General features: G+C 40.2%; 1 protein-coding gene across 2 annotated transcripts in view; it reads right to left on the bottom strand.

Annotated features, from left to right (window-relative positions):
* Positions 1-8,053: 8,053 nt before the first annotated feature.
* The window catches only part of CCDC93 (coiled-coil domain containing 93), a 249,195-nt gene continuing 245,940 nt past the window's right edge, over positions 8,054-11,308 (bottom strand). For both annotated transcript variants that reach the window (XM_070731005.1, XM_070730997.1), the window contains one exon: positions 8,054-8,308. In XM_070731005.1, coding sequence (XP_070587106.1) covers positions 8,255-8,308 — 54 coding nt within the window. In that variant the 3' untranslated portion in view covers positions 8,054-8,254. The remainder of the gene's footprint in view (positions 8,309-11,308) is intronic.

The raw sequence follows: 11,308 nt of genomic DNA, 5'->3' as shown, positions 1-11,308 counted from the left end.
CATTCATTTTCCAAAAACTTTTAGTAATTTTTACTAAATTCAAATTTATTTTTTTATTTATTGGATTTATATGCCTCCCCTTGGCAAATCCAAACCTTTGCCAGTTTCCAATGAATACTTTTGGCCAAGCACTCATAATACCGCTTGTTATCAGTTTATGATTTTTTTGTTACTATTTAAGAACATGTAATTTTTCATTATTTTACATTTTAATAACGTGACTTCTAAATCGGGTGTCAAACCTGTGACCTGCAGGCCAGATGCGTCACATGTTGACCATGCCCACTCCCAGTTTACTCAAGGGAAAAAAGTTGATATGTCACATGACAACAGCATGTTGTGAGTTTGACACCCCTGCCTGTCCTAGATGGAGTATTCTATAACAATACTTGATTTTTTTTTCTCCCACATTTGATTGTGTAGATGTAGTATGGAGGTGTGGGCAGGTGGTAAAGTGTTTTCTTTCTTCCAAGAAAAGAAAATCTGGATTAATAATATGAATCTGCAGCTTGAAGATGTGTAGACTTCACCTCTTCAGCCAGGGAATTTTGGGAATTGAAGTACGCACTTCTTCAAATTCCCAAGGTTAAGAAACACCAATCTAATGGATACAGTTGTGTACAAATAGGAGACTTGTCTTTTGTGCATTACTTTTAGCTTTATAGGAACCTATAAACAGCAAATAAACAATAACTGGAAAGCTAAAAGTTTTCTGTGCACTATTCCTGTTATCAATCTTAAGGATACTTAATAGACTATAGTATCCCACACTCAAGGCTTGTCTCATAAAGATGAAAGATGCTTCGAACACTAAACCTGTGTTTCTTGAGGAATTGTCTCCCATTCAGAGAACCTTGACAACGAAATTGGACTTTGTAAGCCAGTTAAAAGCAAGTGATCAAAATAGGTTCACGTGGAAATTTTTAAAATAAGAATCGCTTTGCTGTGGGTTCCCAATAGTGATAAATCTGGTACAATCCAAGCCTATTCACTAGAAATGTCACATGCAGGCCTTAAAAAAGCTATTGCAATCAAGATGAAATGGTACAGATAGACGATATATACTGCATGGTGGTATGACGATTTCATAAATTAAATAACGTTACTTTCATAATAGCAACTGGACAAAACAACTACCAACTAGAATTGTTCCTCTATATAAGCTGCCTTGCTTCTCAAATAAGTAAATTGCACAAGGAAAGAATTAGGAAGATCATTTGCGGCATTTAAAATGTATTATCCCTGTGTGGGTGGGTGATGATTTTGGCACTGTTACCTACAAAAAGGGTCCATTATTGTGTGGGAGATACCTTTCTCTAGAGCAGTGTTTCCCAACCTTTTTTGAGCCATTATTCATATTTTCAAAATCCTGGGGAACATTGAAAGGGGGGGCGGGGGGGGGGGGGGCTAAAGAAAAGTTTGGACAAAAAAACCCCTCTTCCTCCCTTTCGCTCTATTTCTCCCTCTTTCTCTCTTTTCCTTCCCTTCTTTCTCTCCATCCCTTTCTTTCTTCCTCTCTTTTTTGCTCTCTTTCTCTCTCCCTCCTTCCCTTCCTCTATGTCTTTCTCCCTTGCTCCCTCTCTCTTGCTATCTCTTTCTTGTTTTTTCTCTTTCTTGCTCTCTCTCTTTCACTGTCTCTTGCTATATGTCTCTTTCTTTCTCTTTGCCTCTCTTGCTATCTCTTTCTTTCTCTCTCTCTCTCTCTCGCTATGTCTCTCTTTCTCTCTCTCTGCCTCTCTAGCTAAGTCTCTCTTTTTCTCTTGCTATGTCTCTTTCTTTTTCTCTCTCTGCCTCTTGCTGTCTCTCTTTCTCTCTTGCTGTCTCTTTCTCGCTCTGTCTCTCTTTCTCTGCCTCTCTTATATGTCTCTCTTTCTCTCTCTCTCTCAGGTGACTGCAAGCGGGAGCCCTGACGGCGGCAGCTGGACGTGCTGCTGGACACCGTATATGCCAGGCCCGCAGCGCCAGCATGTACAACGTCCAGCAGCATGTCCAACCGCCACCGTCAGGGCTCCCGCTTGCAGTCAGCTGAGAGAGAGAGAGCTCCCTCTCGCCGCCGCCATCTCCCCGCGACTGCCTGCGGCCGCTGCAACCACCACCCCTCCCCCCTGCTCCCACCGCCAGTGCCTTCCCGCCGGGCCACAAAGGACACTTGCCACCGACGCCAGGGAAGCTCCAGCTGGGCGGGGCGCTGCCGGTGCCTCCGTCCTGGGGCTCCCACTCGCAGCTGTCCCCCGGCTCCTACCTGATGCCACGGTTTCTGGCGCTCTCCTGCTGGGCCCCAAAGAAGGAAGGCGGGAAAAAGGCGCGAAGAATGAAGCTCTCCTTCCTGCCTTCCTTCTTTGGGGCCCAGCAGGAGAGCGGCGAAAACCACGGCATGGAGCAGGAGCCGGGAGACAGCTGTGAGCGGGAGCTCCAGGTCGGCACCAGCAGCACCCCGCCCAGCTGGAGCTTCCGTAGGTGCGCCGCGGCACACCTGGCCGTGTCTCGCGGCACACTAGTGTGCCGCGGCACACCGGTTGGGAAACGCTGCTCTAGAGTATGTGAGTAAATCAACCATAAGGACTAGTTACTTAAAATGTAAACAGCTGCTATCTGAAGTGTTTCATATTTCAGCTTTTAGATGGAATTAGACCTATTAAGTAGGGCATCCACCATAGCACATAGATTATCTGAATGTTTTCTTCAAAGTCTGTAACAATAGCAAAATTGTTTTGCTCAAGATGCTTCTGCAGCCTGCTTTATTCCCAAGATTCAGCTGTGTCAGTATTAACTAATACACTGCGAGAAAAAACCCTTCATTTTTTACACTTTTCCACAAAGTAATGCCTCAACATTTATAACAAAATGGTTTTAATAAAAAAAAAAACCGTTTAAATTTTACTCACCTATATCTTTAAAGAGAAGAATACAAATCCTGCTAATTATTTTAGATATCATATTTCTATAATCTTACTTTTCTATCTGGTTCAGGCTTTACGCTCGCTCACTCACACACATTTTGGTGATAATTTCACAAAACACATTTTTGTAGGAAAATTCTCATTTTTAACCTTTCTATGCACGGATGCTATCTTCTGAACGCTTTCTGCCTTTATCTTAGCAAACCCAACGAAGCAATGTTTGCTTTGTGCTCTTCTGCATTCAGATTATTCTTCTAACTCAGAAACAAAAGAAACGATAAAAGGTAATTAAGGAGTTGATTGTACTGGATGCCAAAGCACTCGGGTTTCTTGGGACAAAATAGGAGACAAGTGGCACGTTTCCACTCATAACTGCAGTCACGAAGAAAAAAAGGAACTTTTCAAAAAAAAATCAATGCATAGAAATAGTTGCAAACTTAAATGTGAATTTTGCTAATGGTAATTCACATTTAAGTTTGCAACTATAATTATACATTGATTTCTTTTTTTAAAGGTTCATTTTTTACAATGCACTTTTGCTAGGTATGAAGAAAATCTACATCTCTGAATTTTTGTTATACAGTGGTACCTCTACTTAAGAACTTAATTCATTCCGTGACCAGGTTGTTAAGCAGAAACGATCTTAAGTAGAAGCAATTTTCCCCATAGGATGTAAATGTAAAAGCAAATAATGCGTGCAAACCCATTAGGAAAAAATAAAAGCTCTGAATTTGGGTGGGAGAAGGAGGTGGGAGAAGAGGAGGAGAGTTGCTGTCGAAGGAAAAAGTGAGGTGAAGGGAATCAAAAAGATCTAAAAATTTAAGGCTTAAAAAAAAACAGTGACTGAGGCGCAAGGCTGCCTCCCATACACTGCCTCCCATACACTGGCTGCTGCTGTTACCTGCTGCCTCTTCCTTGCTATGCTGAAGGGCTTCCCTCTCCTCTCACTCACTCACAAACGATGGACGATTTACCCCAATATAACGAAGGATAATGAAAAATACATGAATAAAGAACTAACCCTCTTCTTAAAAGATAATTGGAACAAAGATACTACCTTACAAAATATTTGGGACACCACCAAGGCCTATATTAGGGGCCTAACAATTTCATACACAAGCAGGAAAAATAGAAATAAAAATCAAAAACTACAAGAATTACAAGAACAAATAAAAAAACTTGAAGTCAAACTACAAAATGACCCACAGAACAATCGCATAGGCCAAGAAAAAGATAACCTTAAACATAAAATTAATCTGATCATACAAGAGGATATAGCTATACAAATAAAAAGAGTAAAACAAAACCATTTCGAACAAGCAAATAAAATAGGTAAATGGCTGGCATATAAATTAAAAAAAGAGAAAGAAAATAAATATATCCAACAATTAGAAGATGATAAAGGAGTAACACAATTTACATTAATAGAAGAAAAAAAGATTGCTATGGAATTTTATCAGACATTATATCAGAAAGAAGAAATAAAGGAAAAATATATATATGCAATTACCTAAATAAATGCAACCCAGAAGAGATAACAGAACTAAATAGAGAATTATTGGACAAAACTGTAACTTAGGAGGAATTAGAAGTAGCCATCCATAAACAAAAGAATAATAAAAACCCAGGACCCGACTGAATACCGGCAGAATGTTACAAAGAATTAGGAAATATTCTTAACAACTTTGAAGCAATTACCAATACTTATAAACTATTGCTAGAACACAAAAATTTAGAAGAAATTGTCAAAGGTAATATGATAGCCTGGGCTAAGAATATTGGACACTCCATTTACTTAGATCAATGGGAAAAAATGTGGAACACAAATTATAAAATGACCAGATCTACCTCCTATAAAGAAAACACAATTAAAATGTTCTATAGGTGGCATATGCCCCCAGCTAGGCTAGCCAAGATGTATGTTAACCTCAAACCCAATTGTTGGAAATGTGGGGAGAAACACGGTTCCTACTTTCATATGTAGTGGACCTGTCAGCGAGTTAAGGAAATTTGGCACAAACTACAAAAATGGATAAAAGAAATAATCAATATCAAATTAGAAATGAAACTGGAAATATTTTTACTTGGTATTATCAAAAAAAATATGAAAAAAAGAACAATATTATTTGACCCAACATTTAATAACAGCAACGAGGATAACCATAGCCCAGTTTTGGAAAAATGAATCAATGCCTAATGATCGCAATCTAATTTAAAAAAATGCTAGACTGTGCAGAAGCAGACAAACTAACATTGGTGCTAAAAGAGCAAGAAAACACAAAATATTACCAGATCTGGAAAGATTTTTATATATGGCTGAATCAAAGAACAAATATTAGTAGTGCTGCGTGATAAGGAAACAAATTAAGTCAAAAATTCTTAAAGACTTAAATATAACTTTTTCTCCACCTGTTTCTTTATATAAATTATAGAGTAAGAAATTAAGATCTAGTATTATGGATTATATATTACCAACAAAAACCATTAGTAACAATACCGTAAGAGTATAAAAGGAGGCTGTCGACGAGACAGCCAAAGGGAGGAGGGGATGTTTACTGTATCTTTTTCATTTTGTATATAAATTGTGTGTTTGTGTTGTCTATATGTAAATAAAAATTATATTTTTTTAAAAAAAATACTTGATCAGTAAGTCCTTATGACTTATATTGATTGTTCCGATTGCTTATTTGTACCCTATGACAATTATTAAGTGTTGTACCTTAGGATTCTTTTATGTACACTGAGAGCATATGCACCAAAGACAAATTCCTTGTGTGTCCAATCATACTTGGCCAATACAGGATTCTATTCTATTCTATTCTATTCTATTCTATTCTATTCTCAAGCCCCCGGTGTTTAGATCTGGCCTGTGGAAACAGCGAAGGATCGGCTTGCAGTGCTTCTGCCAACAAAAACAAGAGCTCAGGAGGGCTGCATATGCAGTTTGGAAAAGTTATTGGTTCAGCACCATAACTCGAGTCTTTAGCACAGTACAATGCATTTCATTTTAATTCACATTCATTTTGAAAAGAAGTAAAACCGTCAAAAGCTTGACTGCAGAAATAATTGATGAATGGTTGACTTCACCACTATTCAGCATGGCTCCAAGAATGATTGCTGGGAACTTTACAATGGGAAATGTAAAGCAAAGCTAACACCTTTGCTTTTTGCGTTTTGATGGGTTTTTCAGTAATAAACATGTATTGCTACAATGTATAAACATGTATTGCTACTTCAGCTATTAGCATCTAGCAGATGCCTGAATTTTGAAGATAACTTGAATAAACAATAAAGGAATCCACATTTAATAAGGGAATTGTCATTTACATTTACAGAATTCTTTTTGAAGGATATGAAGCACTTAAAGTTGTATTGATTCGTAAATCATACTTATAATTGGTATTATTTTTATGGTATTTCAGACCAGGCACATCAAGCCAGGATAGAATAGTGGCAGCAGAGTTGCCAACGGCTAATGGTCAGTGGGGCCGTGCAGTGGAACAAACCCTCCTTCAGACTAGTTTTAATGCCTTCAAAATGGCCACCGAAACTCATGCAGCTGGAAGCAATGCTACGGATGGAGATATACTTGTCTGATGGGAAGATGCCCAAAGTCCACCAAAGATCCCAGAGGCTGGAATTAGAAGGGCGCGGTGGCAAGAAGTCTACCGCTGCTGAGCATCCAAAGGGCTTGCCGGCTAAAATTGGCCCTTAAGTCTTTTTTTTTTAGCTGAGACTTTACAGCTCACTTTTGAGTAACCCTTGTACTGACAAGTGATGCTTCAAATCATTTTAGTTTAATGCAGAAATTAGGCTTATGGAAATGAGCTAATAGATTGTTCCCTGTTTTAATTTCTCAGCCACATCAACAGTGGGAACCCCTGGTGGACCCTTGGACCCTGGATATTCTAAATATTTAAACAGGATCTAATCTGGTTAATATTTCATAGAATCCCGGAACTAGGAATCGGCTGAAAATCTGAAAAAAACATCTCAGAAGATAAGTGAAAAACTAATTATCTGTAAGACATAAAACTTCATGGACATGTTTCAATGAGTCACTCAAGAGTCAAACTCAATTTGAATGAGACTTCATTTTTATTAGCTTTCTCACTGAAGAAGAATACAGGTAATACAAACTGGTAGGATGTTTTGCCTATAGTACTGTAAATGCAGATTGAATTGTTTTTTTTTCACTGCCCAGAATTCTTTTCAGTAGATGGGCAGTAATGTACATTTGCTTAGTAAATAAATACATTTTAAAAAATATGCAGACCTTCACTAGCTTCCAAAAGCAACTTAAGAGTTATGAAACTTACAAGAATGCAGAGAATTTAAGTCAGATGGGTTGAAACACAGGTGAAATATGGAAGACAGACAAAAGGAAACCAGATTCAGGTTTTGAATATGTGCTAAAATTCTTCCTCCCTATTCTCTCTCTCCCTTTCCTATTGAAACAAGTGGACAAAAACAATCTCCCATCTTCAAATAACTTGCATTGTGCAAAACCACTTTCCACTATTATCGATGGACGCTGTTTAAAACAAAATTCCAATGTTGAAAGGCAGATGACGATACAGGAATATTAAATCCTAACTGCACAGTGAGGATGTGTACATATGTATATGTCTGAAGGTGTCTGATTGATTTCCTTTCAGTAGGACCAGTAGTGGGTTCTAAAACCCTTTACTAAGCACTTGTGACACTTCTGCACATGCACAGATATGTTCCAGGTGGGTGGGTAGGTGGAGCATCCTGCCGCCAGTGCTACCGGTTCCTAGAACCTGGCCGAACTGGAAGCAACCCACCACTGAGCAGGACCTCACCATTTCTCCAGTATAACACCAAATGTACCTTTTACCAGCTTATAGGGCATTTCAGATTTGGGATATTTATTGTACATGTCAACTGCATTAAAGTTGAATGCTATAACTTGAGCTAAGTAAAATGGGTCTTGCTTGAAGCTCGCAGATTCAAAAAGGAGTCTGACTGCTACTTTATGAAGTAAACATATATGGTAATACTTGCCTGGAGGTTCGCATTCCTTTTTTATCATTATTTTACCTGTGGAATATATCCAGGTTCAAAGAGGACAAAACAGAGCACTGTAAATCCTAGTTCAATATGATAAATTGGACATACAAATTAGGTGGTTTTGTTTCACACATTACTGATTTATTCTCTGCTTCAAACATGATTGGTGTATGGCAATTGAAAGCTTAACTAGTGCAAAAATAAAATCAGTCAAGATTATATTTTTGAATAATACTGAAAAATGCGTGAGGAATAATGAACTTGATCACAGGAAAAACAAAACAAAACAAAACACCAAACCGCCTTTTGCCTGACGTTCTTCAGGGACCTCTGGCCTTCAGCTTCGACAAAAGCATTTCATTTTTGCGGCATTCCTGTTGATGCAAAAGAGATAAGTGGGTGCTTCAAAATTTAAGAGACATCCAGGATAAAGAACAATGCTAGACCTCCTGATATTGTGCTGTGGCCCACAGATTGGGGACTCTCCTGCGATTAGGAACAAAACCACCTAAAAATCACTTGTTGAGATGGCTAGTTATAGAAATCAAGCAAGCAAATAATATTCTAAGATCTGGTCTGTCATAATAATTATAATAATAATAATTATTTATTAGATTTGTATGCCGCCCCTCTCCGTAGACTCGGGGCGGCTCACAACAGTGATAAAAACAACACATGACAAATCTAATAATTAGAATCTAAAATAACAATAGTACAGTACATTTAAAAAGTCTAAAAAGCAAGGAACCCCAATATAAAAAACATACATAGAGTCATATCATGCACAAAAACTACATAGGCAGGGGGAGATGTCTCAGTTCCCCCACGCTTGATGACAGAGGTGGGTTTTAAGATGTTTACGAAAGGCAAGGAGGGTGGGGGCAGTTCTAATCTCTGGAGGGAGCTGATTCCAGAGGGTCGGAGCCGCCATAGAGAAGGCTCTTCCCCTGGGTCCCGCCAGACGACATTGTTTAGTCGATGGGACCCGGAGAAGATCAACTCTGTGGGACCTAACCGTCCGCTGGGATTCGTGCGGCAGAAGGCGGTCTCGCAGATATCCTGGTCTGGTGCCATGAAGGGCTTTATAGGTAATGACCAACACTTTGAATTGTGACCGGAATATATGTTCATAATGTATAAACATAAGAATCCCACATCCTGCTTTCAGCTTCTAACTACCAAAATTAATTTCATTGATTTCAGACTGTTTTAGTCACTTTAGATCAGTGATTTTCAACCTTTTTTGAGCCGCGGCACATTTTTTAGATTTACTAAACCATGGGGCACATTGAGGGGTGGGCTAAAAAAAGTTTGGACAAAAAAATTCTCTCTCTCCCTCTTCCTCCCTTTCGCTCTATTTCTCTCTCCCTCCCTCTTTCTCTCCCTCTTTTTTTCTCTCTCTCTCTCCATCCCACTTTCTTTTTCTCTTCCTTCTTTTCTCTTTTTTGCTCTCTTTCTCTCTCCCTCCCTACCTCCCTCTATGTCTTTCTCTCTCCCACCTTCCCTCCCTCTCTTTTTCTCTTTCTCTCTTTCTTTCTTTCTTTCTCTCTTTCTCTCTCTCTCTTGCTCTCTCTCTTGCTTTCTTTCTCTCTCGTTCTCTTTCTTTTTCTCTCTCTTTCTTTTTTTCTCTCTCTTGCTTTCTTTCTCTCTCTTTCTCTCTTTCTTTCTCTCTCTCTTGTTTTCTCTCTCTCTCTAAGCTTCGCGGCACACCTGACCATGTCTCACAGCACACTAGTGTGCCACGGCACACTGGTTGAAAAACACTGCTTTAGATGATAAAGAAGGGGCATTGGTCTTATCTGATAAACTCCTTCTCGGAGTGTGGAGATAGCAACTAGACATGGGTTGTCCTTGTCCGTTCATCCAATAGGATTGAGTCTTTTAAACTGATTATTCCTGCCTGTAAGCCAGGATCCCCAGTTTATAATGGCAGAAGACTGACATGACATGTGGTGCTGCTTACAGGTAGGAGCTCTTCTTACGATGGTCAAAAAGAAATGTCCGTTCCGAAAAACACAGGCATGAGCCAGAACCAGAAGAAGCCACGATGGGGCGATATGCTATTTCTACCCTACGAGAAGAAGCGTATCAGGTAAAACCAACACCCCTTCTCCATAGAGTGAGCTTGCATCTAGACATGGGACATGCCAAAGGCATGTGTCCTAGGATGAGCTGGTCCTGGTTCTGGAAACATTAGTGTGAATGCAGCCTCTGGAGCACCTTGCGACCAAAGGCTGCGTCCGCCGAGGCAAAATTGTCAATTTATAGTGTCGTATGGAGGGCGATGCAGAAGCCCAAGTAGTCACTCTGCAGACCTCCTTGGTAGAGGCTTGGGCTGCCATCATTGCAGCGCTGTGCGTGGAATGCGTCATCACTTGGGAGGGACAGAGAAGTAACATCAGATCCTATGCCTTAGTGATGGTGCCCCTCAGCCAGTGCCTAATTGTAGAGGGAGTAACCTTGCTTCCTATTGTGGATGGCAAGAAAGAAATGAATAAGGACTCCGTTTTGTGGATGGAAGGAGTGTGCGTTGAATGTAAATTTGCAGAGTCCTGTGGATGTCCAATTTGTGTCATTTTTGTTCTAGTGGATGGAAAGGATTGGGACAAAAATTAGGGAGAATGACCGAACCAGGAGTTAATCTTGAGAGGAAAGGAAGGGTCCAAGCGAAGTACCACCCTGTCCAGGTGAATAATAGAGATATCCTTATGCACAGAAAACACGGCAAGTTCTGAAATCCACCTGGTGGATGTGATGGCTACCAGGAAGGCAGCCTTGCAGGTGAGGAGAAGGGAAGCTTCATATAAAGATTCATAGGGTGCCACTATTAAGGAGTTAAGAATCCTGGAGAGATGCCAGGGTGAGTATCTGTGGATGATTGGTGGACACAGATTAGTGGCCCCATGGATGAATCACCTTACCATGGGGTGTTGAACCAATGACTACAGGGAGCCACAGAGGATAAGGCTGCCACCTTCCACCAGATGGTATTAGGAAAGAGCCTCTTATCCAGGCCCACTTGTAAAAAAATCAATGATGTTACCTATGGACAGTTGCACTGGTGAGCAGCCCTTTTTCGTGCACCACACACAGAAAGCTTTCCAGGTGGCAGAATAAAAGCGTTTGGTGGAAGGCTATCTGCATGCCTGGGTCATCTTGATGGCTCCGGCAGAGATGTTCTGGCATCTCAGGGAGCACTGTGATATCTACTAGTCTCTCCAGCTTGTGCAAAAAACACCCCTTGTCTAGGGCATCAGAGGTCCACCAGAGGAGGAAATTGATACATCTCCGACGGGTGAATAGCTTTCACCACCAAAGAGGTACGATCTGACCTCGGAAATGGGAGAAGGAACCATTGAGGTTCTCTGGAGTGG

Source organism: Erythrolamprus reginae, chromosome 1 (assembly GCF_031021105.1).
Source record: "Erythrolamprus reginae isolate rEryReg1 chromosome 1, rEryReg1.hap1, whole genome shotgun sequence".
NCBI classification, from domain to species: domain Eukaryota; kingdom Metazoa; phylum Chordata; class Lepidosauria; order Squamata; family Dipsadidae; genus Erythrolamprus; species Erythrolamprus reginae.
This window is presented reverse-complemented; position numbering and strand designations above follow the sequence as displayed.